The sequence below is a fragment of the Lucilia cuprina genome, chromosome 2 (assembly GCF_022045245.1).
Source record: "Lucilia cuprina isolate Lc7/37 chromosome 2, ASM2204524v1, whole genome shotgun sequence".
NCBI classification, from domain to species: domain Eukaryota; kingdom Metazoa; phylum Arthropoda; class Insecta; order Diptera; family Calliphoridae; genus Lucilia; species Lucilia cuprina.
This window is the reverse complement of record NC_060950.1, coordinates 38,564,765-38,583,331: the sequence shown is the minus strand read 5'-3', so window position 1 is coordinate 38,583,331 and position 18,567 is coordinate 38,564,765. Positions and strand designations below refer to the sequence as shown.

The 18,567-nt window shown below is 31.7% G+C and overlaps 2 protein-coding genes and 1 long non-coding RNA gene across 3 annotated transcripts; 1 reads left to right on the top strand and 2 right to left on the bottom strand.

The window, feature by feature from the left end:
* Positions 1-93: 93 nt before the first annotated feature.
* Positions 94-1,063, bottom strand: LOC124419440 (glycine-rich RNA-binding protein 1-like). Its single transcript, XM_046948951.1, has 2 exons — positions 840-1,063; positions 94-786 (listed from the first exon to the last, which is right to left on the bottom strand). Exons 1-2 carry the CDS (start codon positions 855-857, stop codon positions 631-633), a joined length of 174 nt encoding a protein of 57 aa, XP_046804907.1. The 5' UTR covers positions 858-1,063; the 3' UTR covers positions 94-630.
* A 3,121-nt stretch (positions 1,064-4,184) lies between these two features.
* Positions 4,185-8,067, top strand: LOC124419443. The gene is made up of 3 exons (XR_006940600.1): positions 4,185-4,300; positions 4,349-4,402; positions 7,803-8,067. It is a non-coding gene; the product is annotated as an uncharacterized LOC124419443 (long non-coding RNA).
* A 4,835-nt stretch (positions 8,068-12,902) lies between these two features.
* Positions 12,903-13,337, bottom strand: LOC124420785 (uncharacterized protein K02A2.6-like). Its single transcript, XM_046954919.1, has one exon. It carries the CDS (start codon positions 13,335-13,337, stop codon positions 12,903-12,905), a length of 435 nt encoding a protein of 144 aa, XP_046810875.1.
* Between the last annotated feature and the right edge of the window lie 5,230 nt (positions 13,338-18,567).

The window sequence follows — 18,567 nt, the reverse complement described above, 5'->3', positions numbered from 1 at the left end:
TTAGACATTAAGAAGTTCTATAGGAACATAAATCTCTATACCAAATTGTCTGCTGATCGGTCCATAATTAACCCTATCCCACATATAGGGTCCGCTCAGGAAAATGACTTTAACACTCATTAATGCCCCAAAATAACCAAATTCGACACAAACAAGTTTCGTAGGAATTTGACATAAGCAATTTTTATAGGAACATTAATCTCTATATCAAATTGTATGATGATCAGTTCAAAATTGATCCTATCCCCCTATAAGCTCCCCTTTAGAAAATTATATCGGTTCATAATTGACCCACATAAATATTTTTTATTAATAAATGGTTCCAATGCTTATACTCTCTAATTTTACCCAACAAAACTAAAATTAACTGGAACTGCTATTTTTGTGGCAGCTATTCTGGCGGCTCTTGTTGCTGGAGTGGCCCTTGTTCCTTGGATTGTGCTTGTTGCTGCTGGGCCAGTTGATACTGGGCCGGTTGTTGCTGGGCCAGTTGTTGCTGGGTCGGTTGCTGGTGGGCCGGTTGTTGCTGGACCAGTTGTTGCTGGGCCGGTTGTTGCTGGGCCAGTTGTTGCTGTGTTGGGTCCAATTGTGGATGGTACCACTATTCTTGTGGTTGGTACCACATCTGATTCATTCATTAAGATTAAAACTTTTTACCTCATATCCAACTTGTCCACCAGACCAACCGCCACGACCACGCCAACCTCCGCGACCACCACCATAACCACCACCGTGACCAGCACCACGTCTTCTATTTTCTCCTTCAATAAGGAGGAATAATAATTTCTGAAAAAAGGAAAAAAATAATTACAAATTAAAAAATCGAAAAATAAACCCACCATAGTGCTTGGATCCATTTTTTAAATGGCGGTTCTTTCCATTTTTAAAATGTTGGTTCTTTCCATTTTTTAACTTTTTTCTTTTCCATTTCGTTAGTTGTGTTACCAGATTAATAAATTTTTAAATAGTTGATTATTTATTAAGTAAAGTTATTACCATTTCCAAGCCTGGTCCGAAAAAAGCATGATAACATTTAATTTAACGGCCGTTAAAGTTTCGGACAGAAACGGTCCACCACCTGTGGTTATTAAAGATTTATTATTTTCAGCAACCTTTCTTTTAGTTTTAGAAAATATTTAAATATTACAACTAAAATTTTAAATTTTTAGTGAAATTTTATACTATACTATATTTTATATTCCAATGGCATTTAACTTTGAGCATATTTCAGCCCAAAGTGTTTCACTTTTACTTTTGTTGCCTCCAAAAATTTACTTGTTGGAAGCAAGTTCCGGGAATTTTTTTTAATTCGCTACACAACAGTTCAAATTGCCCAGTCGTAGTCTTCTTAAACCTTAATAATTAAGCCAGAGTGTTATGTTCGACTACACCGAATCATAAATACCCACCGTCGATGTCCTATATGGACTAAGAGAGATTTAAAAACCTATAAGGCCTTATATGGAGAGTAAAATCAATCATGAAATGATCATTAAAATTTTGTACAGAGATTTTGGTCCCTATGAAACATGTTTTAATGCGAGTGATGTCCAATCAACATTATTATTATTGTTTAAAGGTTATATCGGGAGATACTTGTACGGGGGCTTGATGAAATCTTAGACTGATATTGCCCATTTTTAATAACAAACAACCCCTAACAGAGAATATTTGATTAAAGTTTTAGCCCACTAGCTTTTCCCATTCAGACCCTATTCTATTATCAGAGGGACAGACAATCGGAGTAGGTCGTCTTGAATCTAATGATTCATTCCGTTATAAAAAGAATGACATTCATATCGTAGACACAAACGAAAAAATAATACGATTTAGTGAATTGTAATTGTGACTGTTTACCATTTCCAAACGAGACGTTCTATCGAGATAGTGAATTGAGCTATAGATAGAAAAGGAAGCCTTTTAGGGACAATTATGGTTTCTAGCAACTTAAAAAGCACATAAAATCAAATTGTGATGGTGGGTTGCTTATCGAGTTATTGCAATAAGCCCTTCATTTCACCTAGCCCCCATACAACTGAACCCCCGAATAGGGCTTTTAAACTTTGTAATCAAACTACAGGTCGCAATTTTGGAGATAATTCAATGAAATTTGGCACATGATCTTTTATGGTACTGTAGAAAAAGCCTAAAATGGTTAACATCGGTCCATTATTTCACCTAGCCCCCATACGACTGAACCCCCCGAATAGGGCTTTTAAACTTTGTAACCAAACTGCAGTTAAAGTGATGAAGTATACCTGAAGGTTATGGATAAAGAAACTGCTGCAGAAGCATGGGAATCATTAATGCTACAATTTGAAGCGAGATCCAAAGATCAATTATTCAAAAACTGTATTGATTTCTTTCCGTTCATGTGGAACACATATGAAGATGCGAGTCTACATATAGCAAAACTTAAAAACTTATGCACAAAAACAAAAATTGATATCTGGAATGAATGAATGGTAATAAATATCGAACATTCCCAAACCATTTTCATTCAGAATATTAAAAGTTCATAAAATATATGAATTTGTACATGACGGAATTTTTTGTGAATTTTTACCTTTTTTCTACGATATTTATGAAAATTTGCAAAATAAGTCCATTATCTACTAATATGTTTTTGTATTTAGTAGATAGTAATTCTATAATAGCATATATTGTACAAATAAAAAAATAAAAATTGAAATCTTGAAAAACAAAATTTTAACAACAAAAAATCAGCAAACATAATAAAAAGTCTTCTTCATAAAATTCGTCCATTTTTGCGAACATTTATTCGATTTCAATTTAAAAATCATAAAGGAATAAAAAAATTTGAAAAAAAATTCAAACATTTTTAACAAAAAGAAAAAAATAAATTATATTTGAAATAGTTTATCTATCTATCAGTCTAGGCATCTAGACATAGATAATACACATAAATTGCCAACCCAAGCTTTACCACGAAAAAAACAGCTTTCTCTCTCCACACTTACATGTTCTGTGTGAATTCAACACAAAGCTACAACAACAAATATTCAATATTTCAGGTACAAAATTCGCACAAAAAACGATTCGGAAACAATTTTTATAACACAAACACATATTATTTATTTTTTTACAATTGTTTTAATATATTTTTTTTATCGAAATCTTTTTAATTTTCACAAAACAAAAAATTATTTTTTTAATTGTTTTCCATTTCATTTTCTAATTTCAAATTGAAGGCGCAGAGTAGCATTTCTTAGTAGTAAACAAATTTATGAGAATCCAAAAAATTAAAGATTTTTACATTTAAACAAATATAGAATGCATTAAAAATATTATCATGCTTTTATAAATGCAATCTACAATTTAAAATGTATTAATTTAAGAAAAATAATGCAATAAAAACATTGTAATATTATTTCGACTGATTTTATACAACTACGTGGACATTGTATGTGTGGTAAAAAGCTTTTATACACTAACACTTCTAAAGAAAATCTTACTAATACATATTTAGAGTAAGGTTTTTTTGACAGCTGCGTTAGGTTTTTCCGGGAGAGTTGGCCTTCTACGGTAATATTCTATGCTTCTAGATTTCAGACTACAATACTGAGTATTAATACTAGTCAAAAAATCATGTACTGTAATACAATTTTGTTGTCTAAATACAAATTGATTGATTGTGACAAACAATACCTCTGATTCTTTTTTAAGTTTTTGAAAATTTTTAAAAATTTATGATTTTTCATATGTATCAAAGTTGCATTTAAAAAACAAATTTTTTCTTAAAAAAAAAAAAAATAAACAGAAAAAACTAAAATTAAAAATACAGAGAACATCATGGAATTTATAAAGGTAAGAAATGAAAATTCAATATATTTATGTTCCATTGCTGAATTTTTTAAGGTTTTAGATCGAATGGACCAAAGATGTTGTATTTAAATTAATAAGCCTTTGGGAAGAAAAGAATGTATTTAATAATACAAAGGATCCTCTGTAACACAACAAACACGACAGAGCAAGTGCCTTTGAGGACATTTCAAAAAAAAAAAAATGAACGAATTTGTTCCAAATATGACTCCAAATGAAATAAATTCCATCATTATAATATTGCAAACTTATAATCGTATACATATGTTAATTATTTTTAGACAAAGCTTAGTTATCTACGTTCACAATACGGGAGAGAGGTTTTAAAAATAGCAGAGAGCAGAAGAAGTGGATCTGGTGCAGATGAGTTATATGTGCCCACCGCTTTTGGTTTGACCAGCTCCATTTCCTTAGAGATTTCGTGACTGTCAGAAAAGGAATATCAAGTTTACCAAAGGTATATGTATATTGAAATATATTCATACATAGTGAACATTGTGTTTAGGATGTCGTTTTAAATTCTATGTCTGAAAATGAAGATCAGTTATCCCAAAATATGGTAATAACGGATAAATACATACGAATTTATTCATATCATCATCATCATATATATAAATACGCAAAGCCAAAACGATTGGGAACATTTTCCGGCTCTATTACTTGACCGATTTTCTTGATTCTTTTTTTGTTTAATACAGATTGGCGAGCCTCACTGCAGAATCTATATATGATTAAAATCGGTTTAGTATTTTCGGAAATATAAGCGTTTAAAGTTTCTACCAATACACAAACATGTGCTTGAATTAAAAAATAGAAAACAAAATAAGAATGCAAAACAACAAAACTGCATTTTAGAAAAAAGAGAGGAGAGTGTGAAAACAGGTTACTTCTCTGTTGATGTTTTCTTTTTCTATTTGGCAGTGATATTTTTGTTGTTTTTAATACGATTTTTAATATTTTGAAAATAAGATTCTATTGTTTTTGCTAAATTGTGAATGTAATAATGATGTAATATGATGAGTGATACAAAAGGATGTTGGTGTTTGACCTGGGAAAACATTAGTGGGACAATAATTCTACATAAATGTTATTTTTTAGGGATTTTAATGATGGATATATTTACCTACAGCCAGAAGGCGATTAGGGCGATATCAGGTGATAGAATTAAATCTAAGACCGTATTTGATTGTAAGAAAGCTTTAACTGAATACTCTCCCAGAGGTAAGGTTTACATCATATGGGTACCAAGCCACTCGGGAGTAGTCGGCAACGAAAGGGCGAATGTAATAGCTTTAAAGGGAAGGGAGCTCGTTGTAGTTAACCTGACAAACGCAAAACCATTCGACGCAACAAAAGCTAAATTAAACATATGGATGAGGGAATCCCACAAGGCCTCTATGGGTTGACCCTGATGAAAGCAAGACGAGAAATTTCCTTAAAATGAGGTTAGTATGATGGTACGTATTTTAAGTGGACACACAGGATTACGTGCACATCTATACAAAATTGGACTTGCGGATTTAGACGAATGTAGAGCATGTGGAGAGGACAGTGAAACTCTGGAGCACTTTCTTTGCCACTGTCACGCATTCGTCGATGTTAGATCCAAGTATCTTGGAAGTGATGTTATTCCGGAAATAACATTCTTAACAAACAGTGATTGGAAGATTCTTAGGAATTACGTTTCTTGGACGTAGAATAACACAAAAGCGTCTTCCCTTTAAATCCTCACAGTGCTAAACATGCGTATTAGCGATATACTGATTCATTTATTACGTTGAATTATGTACCGACATGACGAACTAAACTTTCCTACTTATGTTTTAACAGGCTTTGTTTTTGTCCATCATTAGGTTATGTTAGGATTAGGTTGATAGGAGGATGTATACTACATCAAATCCGAAGAAATACACCTAGGCCACTATCGGGCCTGTTGTGCTCACCAATTCATGAAAAAAAAAAATTGTTCACTGAATGTATTATTTTTCCATGTTTTCCATGTCTTGGACGTAATTCCTAAAAATCTTCCAATCAGTGTTTGTTAAGAATGTTATTTCCGGAATAACATCACTTCCAAGATACTTGGATCTAACATCGACGAATGCCTGACGGTGGCAAAGAAAGTGTTCCAGAGTTTCACTGTCCTCTCCACATACTCTACATTCGTCTAAATCCGCACGTCCAATTTTGTATAGATGTGCAGATGTGTGTCCACTCAGAATACGTACCATCATACTAACCTCAGACTTGCTCATTTTGAGGAGATTTCTCGTCTTGCTCTCATCAGGGTCACCCTATAGAATCTTTGTGGTTCTACCCACCGTTTCATTATTCCAAGAGGCCTTATGGGATTCCCTCATCCATATGTTTAATTTAGCTTTTGTTGCGTCGAATGGTTTTGCGTCTGTCAGGTTAATTACATCGAGCTCCCTTCCCTTTAAAGCTATTACATTCGCCCTTACGTTGCCGACTACTCCCGAGTGGCCTGGTAACCATATGATGTAAACCTTACATCTGGGAGAGTATTCAGTTAAAGCTTTCTTACAGTCCAATACGGTCTTAGATTTAATTCTATCACCTGATATCGCCCTAATTGCCTTCTGGCTGTCGGTAAATATATCCATCATTAAAATCCCTAAAAACAAACATTTATGTAGAATTATTGTCCCACTAATGTTTTCCCAAGTCAAACACCAACATCCTTTTGTATCACACATCATAATACATCATTATTACATTCTCAATTTAGCAAAAACAATAAAATCTTATTTTCAATATATTAAAAATCGTATTAAAAACAACAAAAAATATCACTGCCAAATAGAAAAAGAAAACATCAACGGAGAAGTTTTGCATTCTTATTTTGTTTTCTATTTTTTTAATTCAAGCACATGTTTGTGTGATTGTGTATTGGTAGAAACTTTAAACGCTTATATTTCCGAAAATACTGAACCGATTTTGACCATATATAGATTCTGCAATGAGGCTCGCCAATCTGTATTAAACAAAAAAAGAATCAAGAAAATCCGTCAAGCAATAGAGCCGGAAAATGTTCCCAATCGTTTTGGCTTTGCGTATTAATATATGTGATGATAAACTTGAAGGATGGACTTTTTATACTAAAGACAGCAAAATTAAACGTATTTATTTGTTATAAAGATAATACTTATATACCTGTTCCAAAATATCATTCAAATCTAAAGTTTTATTAATTTAATAAGAAATATTTATTAAATTAAAAAAGACAATTATTTAAAAATTTCATAGTGGTTAAGACGTTTTACTTCATTTAAAAACAGACATTATTCCACTTTCGATCGGCATGGAATCCTGTTATAGTTCTTATAGCAATAATAGCAAAATTTAATGACTTCAGAAGTAATGAATTTGGAATCAAATAAAAAAGATGAATAACCTATGGTAAAATCATTACTTCTGTAGGCTACAAAGGATTAGTGCTGGAAAGAGAGATTGTTTACGACAAACTGTTCATGAAGGGGCATGGGTGATTGCTGGAGGAATTGGCAGATTGCTAACCATAGGTCTTAATTTAAAACTGGGAGGCGTTTAAAAAAAACTTGGATGAGAATGAGCAAAAATCAAATATTGAAGATCTCAAACAGTATTTAAGAAAATAGTTTACTAATTTTACTGTCAGGAATGAAAATATCATTTTGTAAGTTTTGAATAGATTTTAATGAACATTTTTGTAGAGGATAATAAAACTTAGATTTTTTACTTCTTTCAGGATTAAACTTAAATGTATCACATTTTCTTAAAGAATAGGTTGATCAAAGCAAGTTATACTTATTGATAATAGCAATTGAAGTAATTTTTTGACAGACATGTCAACTACGAAAATATGGTTTTTGTAGCATATGTATGTAACCTTTTCTTCAATGGTTCCGGTCGAATTTCGGCCGCGGGCCGAACTCTAGCACATATAATTATTTAAATAGAATTTCATCGAAGACATATCTGACTACAGAGAAGGGCCCTTAACAATTAAACGTAAAAAAGGACATGATTCTGATACTACTTGCGATAGCTTATTGAAAGATGCAAGCAATATTATATCCGTCCTGAAGGAATCTTTTAACCTACCAAAATATGATGAGAGCCTAGTAATTTTTTTTAAAGCAAATATGGAAGAAATAACAGACAAATATCTTAAAGATGAAGTTACTTCAAAGGTCATGATTCTGTTATTTGAATACAAAAAGAAACAAATACAATTAAATTATGAAAATAAATTTTATTTTATAAATTATTACCAGGTGCCTTATCTAAACTGCAAAGATCGATGATAGTTGTAGGAGGATGTTCTTCAAAATCTCTAAGTATGAAATTCTGAAGGCCACAACAAGCCAATGTCACAATTTCAACTTTCTCAACAGGGAGATTAATTTCATTAAAGAAAATTTGAAATCGGTTTGCCAGTATGCCGAATGCATTTTCGGCCAGTCGACGTGCTCGTACAAACGATAATTAACTATTTTATTTTCTTTTTATACCCTTCACCTTCGTGAGAAGGGTATATATAAGTTTGTCATTCCGTTTGTAATTTCTATAATATAATTTTCCGACCCTATAAAGTATATATATTTAGCGATTAAATTAAAATTAATCCTCAAAAGATGTTTTTGAGTACTCAATTAGTTAATTTTGTTTGAAAGTTTAAGCGCCCAATGGAGGTGGTTTAATCTTAAGCACGAAATGCAAAAGTGTAAACAGCTGATGGAAAAAAAATTAATAAAATTTTGATTTAATTTGATTTAATGATTAATAAAATATTGATTAGTATAAATTATGGACACTTTAAAATACATTTTTTGTTTTCCATTTAAGTTTTCATTAATTTTCATATTAAATTTACAACTGTCTTCTTCTTTTTTATAAAATATACATTGTTTTGATAACAAACAGTCATGTTTGTCTGGCAACACTGCGAAGTTTAATCTTGTACTCAAAAACATCAAATGGTATTAACATTGGATTAAATTTATTTTTAGATTAACTAATCTAATATAAATTGCCATTTGATTGCCAACTCAAAATTCCGGTCTAAATAAAACAACAATATTTTTATAAAAGTTAAGAAAAAGTATTTATTATTCACGAATTATTTCCATAAAAAAATTTAAAAATTTGTGTGGAAAATAATTTTGAACTAAAATTAGAAAAGGTTTAAAATGAACAAAAATGTTTGCGTAAATTAATATTTGGTAAATTTTTCCATATATATTCAAAATTTACTTTTTTCAATTTATGTAATTAATTTTTCCAATATTTTTTTGCATTTTACTAAAATATTTCGTACAATTTCGTATATATAAGGCATGAATTTTTTTAGTGCATGGATATCAATATTTGGTTATATTTTATGGGTATCACTATTTGGTAATGAGTTATGCGCCTTTAAGTGTTTTTCAAAAAAGGACCTTGTACGACGATCCATAAAAACGTTTCACAGTAATGCATATGAACAATACTTATACCAAACTTTATATCGATATCATGATTAGGTAATGAATTATGCGCGTTTAGGAGCAATGACAAATTTTGGCCCTATTGGAAAAACCTTTCACATTAATATTGATGTGCATATGGGCAATACCTGTACCAAATATTATATCGATATCTTAATTTAGTAATGAGTTATGTGCATTTAAGTGATTTTCGGGAGGGGACTTGAATGGGAGCTTTGTCCAATTTTGTAAAGATATCGACATCGTGAAGGAAGTTATTAACAAAAACCCATTTTCCGGGAATATGTACTTTTGTATCGGAGGTATATACGACTACTGAGGCCCCACGTTGGGGCCAAAAATCTCTGTAACGATTCTTTGAGTTGGTAAATTTTAGTGTGAACTGTGCTACCTTTAAAATCGGCCGTGCTCGTCGTTGGGAGGGGTGTATATTAGGTTCTCAACTATCTGGCAATTAGAATCGAATACTAAAGATTTTACCATAGGTAGCAAAAATAAAAAAGAAGTAATTTAAAGCTACTCATACATACACAAGAGAGAGAAAGAGATATTAAATGTTGACGATTTTGGTGTAGCTAAGATAGAATCTGGGAAAAGGATATATTTTTAAATAATAGTTAGTTTTCTTGAGTTTCATTGCGATAAAAATGGTTACAAGTCAATTTTAGACGTTTAAGACATTTTTTGAAGGTGGTTTGTATGGGGGCTAGGGTAAAATAAGGGCCGATCCTTACGAAAATTTGCAGTATCATTTATACTTATATAGAACTTATTTGTGCCAATTTACAGAGAGATAATATAATATTTGACGTAATTATGGCATAAAATTCAAATCGAGAGGTAAGGTTGTATATGGGGCTAGGTGAAATAATGGACCGATTTCAATCATTTTCAATAGGCTTCGTCCATGTGCCAAAAAACATGCTTGGTCCAAATTTCATCAAAATATCTTGAAAATTGCGACCTGTACGTTGCGCAAAAGGTTTACATGGACTCAAAAAATGATTCTGAATCGATCGGTATACTTTAAGGTGGGTATTGGACCAATATTTTTGTATGTTACACACATCAGCACAAACGTATAATACCCTCCCCACCATAGTGGTGTAGGGTATAAATACTATCCTAATTACCCCATACTTTCACTTCATCTTTTAAAGCAAATAACAAATTAGTTTTCCACTTCAAAAATCACACAAAAACAATTAATTCATTACTTCATGATGAATAAAATTTAAAAGTTTAAATTTTTTTTAATTAAAATTCAATTAAAGTTAAATTTTCAGATGATCAATAAATGATGAACTTATGGTCACCTTATTATCAATAATAAAATTTAGAAATAGGTTTTTCTTTATATAGGTACTTTTTCGTTCTTCAAAAGGTACAAAAGGCTTTAAACACATCATGGTGAAGGGTATATAAGATTCGGCACAGCCGAATATAGAACTCTTACTTGTTTTTTTTTGTCTTTGACATTTTAAAGCAGCCAAGCGCAGAAAGAGAAACTGTTATTGTAGTGGTGAGAAAATACTAAAAAACACTTAGAAAAATATTTCCTAATTACGCTTGTTATGATCAAGTTTTATAACAAGTAAAATGGTAAATTTTACAAATAAAACATATCCAAAGAAAAGAAAAATGGTTATTTCTTCACAAAATTTAGATTTTTGAATATAAAATGTTAAAAAAAAGGTATTAATAAAAATATCGTTTTTATGTATTTTTATTATAATGCATTCCTAAAAAGTTTTTGGAGTGTATGAGTTTTTTGCAAGTTGCTCTCTTGTTTGCAAGTGGTGTTGTTGTTTTTACACGTTTTGTTTGCAATTTCTGAAAGAAAGTGACATCAACCTACTTTGTTGAATGCTGTCAAGCAACTAAAGATCATTTTAGTAATTTTTACGCTCTTGCAATGAGTTTTATTTACGATCGGGTTATATACGTGTGAATTGCCGAAAATCCTCGTAATCAGAACAATATGAACGCGTAACGCTGTTTTAAAGGCATCGTCGGAAACAAAAACATAAGGTACCTATAATATTATATGTACATACATATTTTAACGGTATAAAAGTATATACAGTGTCTCTCATAAGTATTCGAATTTAGGTATAATATGAAAAGAAACCAAATTTAATAATATATTTTGTATGCAAAATTAATAAATTAATTTGTTAAATTCTCTAGACTGCCCTTAGTTTTGATATCACGCTTTTTAAAACTTTAAACATTCACATTTACTTAAATTAACTTAGCTTTATTTAAAAATAGTCCATAAAATTACCTCAAAAAATTATACGAATTTTTTCTGTATTTAATATTTGACTATATTATACGAAACACAAAAATTAGAATCGAATCTTTATTTTGCTAAAAATTGTTTTAAGGGGTAACTATCAACCAAATGGATATATTTTTGGAACATTTGGTTCACAATTTTGGGGCATTTATACCATATTTTTATGTAATATCATTAAAATGTCGGTTTTTGGCAATATTTTTGTTTTTTCTCCTTTTTCCCAGATATAAAACCAAAATTTGTTATTGGGATTTAATATACCCCTTGGAGTGTCTAAAAATAATATTTTTTATTACAATAATCTGTATTTAAACGTTCCAAGATATAATATTTTAATCATTCTTCTATTGCTAATTCAATTTATTGGAACTCAAGTTCATTTTTATAATACTAGGGTTAAAACTTTTCGGGGAAACTTGTCTTCTATATATTGTTTCAGATATCAGCTGTTACACATTTTAAGTTTTCAATATATTTTGGATGTTTATAACTCCAAAGCATGTCTCGAAGAAACGCCATTCAATATAGTGGAATCATTCTTTTTATAACCAATGGCCTCTAGCCTGAATGTCACCATATCATTATGGTCTAACTCAAAAATATTGATATCTGTTTAAATATTATCTACTATGATCAAAATAATCCCAAAATTTTTTACATACAGTGTTGTTGTAATGCGCAACATAATCGTGTTATGAGTAGTAAAAACTAAAATCTAGTGTATAGGATGACGTTTTGTTAAGGCATGTTTTGGAGTTGTACACCGCTACGATGTCTTGAAAATTTTAAATATATTAATGCTAATATCTACTAGCCAACTTTGTCAAAAAATATCGATTCTAGTGGTACGAAAAGGGACTTAAGATCCAGATAATTCAATTAGAAACAGAAGAACATGTTAATTGTGCAGAAGAGTGACTATAAATGGTATTTACTGATTTTAAAGGAAGTCTTGAGCAGTAATCCGCATTCAAATTTTCCTTGGTAGACTTAAAAATTACATCATAGTTGAAATTAGCTAGAAAGTCGGCATAATTAGCCATACGGCTAATACATAAATTTGGAAGAGACTTCTCGGGACGAAGAATTTGTGTTAGGGGCGTATGGTCCGTTATCAACGAAAAATGACGAGCATAAAGATATAAGAAAAATTTCTTAACAGCCCACACTATAGCTAAAGCTTCCATGTCAATTTGCGACTAGCATATGCTATTGGACGTTCTTGACCGTTGCTAAGACGATGAGAAAGAACGACACTTAATCCAGGATTATTTTGCAGTAGAAAGTTTTGGAGTATCACGTTTGGCCTCAGATTTGTGAATTCCATTGGAATCAATTTTGTGACCCAAAAATTCGACTTCAGAGGTGGCGAAGACACATTTTGACCGGTTTAGTCGTAAACCATGTTGTCTCATTATTTCTAAGAGCATATCCAGTTTGTTTAGCATTGATTCGAAATCTTTTTCAAATATCAGAACGTCATCGAAAAAATTTCGTACATTTGGAATTCCTTGGAGAACAGTTTCTATGCGCCTTTGCCAGATGGCAGGAATATTTGCAGCTCCATAAATTGCGCGTGTTGGCCTGATTAATCCATTAGTAGGTGTATTAAGAGTTAATGCATGACTAACTTCTTCGTCCACCGGTAAATGGGTATATGCATCAGTTATGTCTAAATGGCAAAATATTGTAGATCCTTTCATTTCATTAAATATGAACTCTGCTCTTGGGATTGGATGTTCGTCAACAATCATCCGAGGATTAAGATTAGTTTTATAATTACCGGTAATTCGAATTTTACCATTTTTCTTTGCTACAACATGAGTGGTTGAGGCCCATTCTGAAAATTCGACTCGTTTGTAATAGCCCAAAGCAATTTTCTTGTCATTTTCTTTAGCATATGCATCTCTCAGAGCTAGTGGTATTTTTCAAGCTTTAGCGAAGATTGGACTTGCATCAGCTTTAAGATAAACTGATATTGGTGGTCCTGACAACAAACCAGCAACTTCACCAAACACATCTTCATATTTTGCTAATAGTTGATTTAGAGTTTTCTGTTGTTTTTGAGTTAAGTTTTGGTTAGCGGTTGTAATGGCGTTAATTTAATTTCGTGAACAAACTGCGCTATCCACTCTCTTCCGAAAAGTGAATAAAAATTTTGTTCTACTACATACAGGTTTAGCTTTCGTGAAGTATTACCAACTTGTACGTTTACAGGTAACCGCCCAACGCATGAGATTCTATGGCGACTGTAACTAGAGAATTGTCTATCTGTTTTCTGTAATAAAAAATGACTTTTAATACTTCGAAGTATTTTTAAACTTATGATACCACAAGGTGCTCCTGTGTCTAACTCCATGTTAATAGGACGTCCATCGATTTGAACCTTCAACAATTTCCTATCTGTCGATTTATCGTTATGCTAGTTTGTTTGTCATTTCATTTAAAGGCATTGAGTCTGAACGATTGACTTGCACTGACGTATTTCGAATGACTTCAAGAGATTGAGCGATTTCGTATGCTGCAGCGAATATATCAGGTTTCTTCCCAATGATTGCATTACATATTTCTCGAGAAGAAGCTGCTCAATCAGCATTCTATCAACGAAAGTTTCATATTCGCAATTAACTGCAGCTTGCTTGAGTCGCAGTGCAAAACTAGCTATTGTTTCGTCTTTTGATTGATTAAAACCTTTTTTAATTCTTCATATGGTAAGTCTTCTGGTTGTAATGGACTCACTGAAATTCGAAGAGCTGATTTTAATTCTGTACCCTTATTGACTCTTACATATTGTGCATGCATCCCTACTGGAACATAGCTAAGCTGCAATGCCCAATCAAATCGTGTGAAATAATCTTTCACTATTGTTGATTGTGATGAGCTATATTCTGACATTGTAAACACTGGATGCTTCTGGACTGCGGCCGTCGATGCGTTAGAAGACTCATCCGCGAATGCTTTCTGAATTGCGTTCGCGAACATTCCCGTAAGGGACTCTATAACGTTTGGTGGAATAGACATCGTGCTATCCCACTTCTGACACCAAAATTTAATGTGTATGAACTTATTTTATTTAATATAAAACAACGAATAATATATTTTTATATGAAAAATTAAAGTATAAAAAATTTTTTAGATATAAAATTTTTTCACAAAAGTTAAAATATTTTGTCTGTATGTCTGAAAACTTTATGTATTTTCCCTAAAGATTTTTTGAAATACCAACCAAATTCTATAATATTTTAATTTTGAAATGTGTTAATACTCAGTATTGTAGTCTGAAAATACCTTAAATATTATTAACTTTTGCCAATGAAAGCAGTTCAAAATATTTATGGTGAAACTTTTCTTTCTGTTTGATTGGAACTGAACAACGGTTCAAAAGCAAGAAACGAAAATCAACTGCCAGATGTTTTACTAGTATGTAAAATTCTTCAGATTTTACAAACACATTTTGATACGTTCAAATCAAGCTGGATGCTTTTAAATAATAATGAAGAAAAGAATTTTGATGAAATGTCAGCACAACTATGTATGTATGAAAGAAATTGCAAAGGAGCAAATGTCGTCAAAAATGAAGAAGCTTTAGTGGTGAATAATTTTAAAAAGAAGTCATTATCAGCAAGCAACAAATCAAATAAGAAATCTGATGTCTGTAATTAAACAACAAGAAAGGCCATTGGGTACGTGATTGCAGAAAATGGATCAACGACGGTAAGCCAGTAAAGGAAAATATAAGTGAAGTAAAATGTACATCATACCGGATACTACAGTTGTAATTCAGGTCTGAGTTGGGGAACAACTCTCGCGTCATCGTTTTTATTTCTTAAGGACGGTCAGGCTTGTGCTTGTTGCTGGGCTTTCGACAGAATTACTTCTCACTCCGCACTAATTTAATGCACTACTTCGTATAACTGTTCTAAGTTATGTGTTGTCTTCATTAAACGCGAGCTTTTGTTTTACCTCAGGGTGAGGTTATGTTTTTAACTGGTAGAGACCATAAAATACTCACGATATAACCTGGTGGAGACCATTTAAACTCAAATATTACTGGTGAAAACCATTTAAACTCTAAATTTTTTTCTGGTGGAGACAATTAATACTTTTGATGAAATTAAGTCCGGATGCTCCAACTTCCTATATGAAGGTATAGGTCGTTTGGTGGGGTTTTCTCTGGACAAACGTGTGATAACCTGGCAATATGAGTGCTTAATGTACCGCCATCCTAATTAAAACCCGAAAAAAAATACCGGATACTACTTAATTTGTGACGAAATAAATGCAATTAATGAAGATTTTCCAAATGATTGGTGGATTGATAATGGTGCAACACGCCATGTTACAAATAGTAGAAGTTTATTTAAAACCTTTGAAAAATTTAAAATTTTCTGCTGGTAAAGAAATTTTAGATGTCGTTGGAAAGGGAACTATAGAGATCAAATCAAAAGTAAACAACAAGGTACTCATATTTGATTTGACAGATGTTTGGTATGTTCCGAACATTTCCAGGAACATGTTCTCTGTATTGTCTACCCAAGATAAAGTAAATAATAGTGAATTTAAGTCGACTACAACTGTCTGTAAACTATTATTAAACAATGAAGTTTTATTAGTTGGACAAAGCATATATTTAACCAGTCATTCTAAGAACAATAAATGAAGTTAATTCTACAGAAGCTGATAATACATTGCAATTATATCACGAGAGATGGGGAAATCAAGATAAACGACATATTCAACAAAAACACAATGTAAAGTTAGACAATAAGTTAGCGAATTCTGCATTTATGGAAAGTCTCATCGGCAACCATTTAAAACTACAGAGAATGCTACTTATTCCAGGCGAGTTAATGTCATCCGATGTATTTCCAGTATCTTTTAGTAAAAAGAAATATTTAGTTATATTTAAAGATTCATAAACTAAATACTGTTTTGGCAACTTACTAAAAGAAAAAAACCGAAGTTAAAGATGCCCTAAAAGAAGTTTTAGCTCTTGCAAAGAACCAAGAAAATAAAATTAAAGAATTTTTGAGCGATAATGGGGTGAGTTTGATAATTATGAAATTCTAAAAATTTTAAAAGAATATGGAGTGACACAGAGGTTGAATGCTTCTCATACACCACAACAAAACGGTGCAAGTGAACGAGAAAATAGAACAGTGATTGAAATGGCTCGAACATTTAAGTATTCAAATAAGAACGTAAAATTTCCTGAAGCCACTTGGGCTGAATTAGTTCGCACAGCCATTTACATTCTAAATCAAACTCGAAAGACCTCTGTTGGTAAGAGCCCACACGAGCTATGGTTTAGAAGAAAGCCTAGAATAAATCATTTAAGAATAATCGGAAGTGAATGCTATGCCTATGTTCCTTGTCAGAAGAGAATGAAAATGGATTCAAAGGCAACCAAGGGCTACTTAATTGGATATGACACAGAAGAACGTTACCGAATTTAATAAAAGAAAATCACAGTATAATGTTATCAAGAGATGTTATGTTTAGTGAAGAACTAGTAAATTGTGATGAATTCCAAGATGCTGGTGGAGAATATTTCGAAAGATAAGAGTGGTGAAATAAAATTAAAATTTAAAAATTACGATATCTATTACAGCTAAACACTCCTCAGGACAGTCAATATGCCGTGAGCGAATCCCAACCTAGTCAACAGGAAAATAATTCAGATACTGAAGAAAACGAATCTTATGAAGAGTGTATAGAAGATGGTTATTTAAAATCCGATATAAGTGATTTCCATGGATTCGAGGTAAATAAACTTAAGAGATCATTTACCAATGGGGATGAAGAACCGATTAGCAAACGACATATAGTTCTCACCTTACTACATAATTCAAGAATTGATGATTACGTTATGGCGGCTCAAGATAACTTTTGGTGAAGCAATTAATAGTGCGGAAAAGAAAGCCATGAATTCCGAAATTAATTCTTTAAGAAAAAACCAAACGTGGGAAATGGCTGATCTTCAAAACGATTCCAAAACTCTGCCTTCAATGTGGGTATTTAAAGTGAAAACCAATCCTGATGGAAGTATAGACAAATGTAAAGCAAGATTGGTAATAAAAGGCTTTAAACTGTGTAAAGGTATAGATAAGAAACGTTTTGTTCTGTAGTCAAATTGGGAACAATTAGAGCTATTCTAAGTGTAGCTGCTAGTCAAAACATACATATATCTCAATTTGATGTTTCAACAGCGTTTCTTTATGGTCATCTTGAGGAAATTATTTGTATGAAACAGCCCGAAGGTGTTGATGATAGTACTAAAAAGGCAAGTGAAGCGGATCCATTCTTATATATGAGAGATAAAAATGGTAAGAAGTTAATACTTACCCTGTATGTAGACTTTGAATTTAAACTACAAGTCGCAATTTTGAAGATAATTCAATAAAATTTGGCACATTAGTACCGTAGACGAAGCCTGTTGAAAATATTTAACATAGGTCCCTTATTTCACCAATCCAGCCTACAACAGAATCAGCCGAATAGGCCTTTTAAGTTCATAATTATGTTTAATATACTCGTATCTCGATAAAAAGCTTCAAAACTAAGTTCTATACTTGGCTTGATGACCCTAATGAACTTTATATAATGAACATATATTTACAATAAAAGGCTTAATATTATATGAGGCAAGATACTATTCAACTTAAATGCTTTACTATGAATACTAAATCACATTTTATTTTTTGTAACAGGTATTTGGTATTATAAGGTCGGCCTATAAATTCTCACTTTTTTTTTGTATTTTATTTAATTTTATTTTTTATGTCATCAAAATTTAAGTAGCATTGCTACATAGAACGGCTACTTAACAAAGTAGCAATGCTACCAAATTTTTGATTGTTGATAAAATATTTGTTGCTACTATTTGAAGTATTCAACAGCTACATTGAAACATTTAAATACAAATGACTGTAT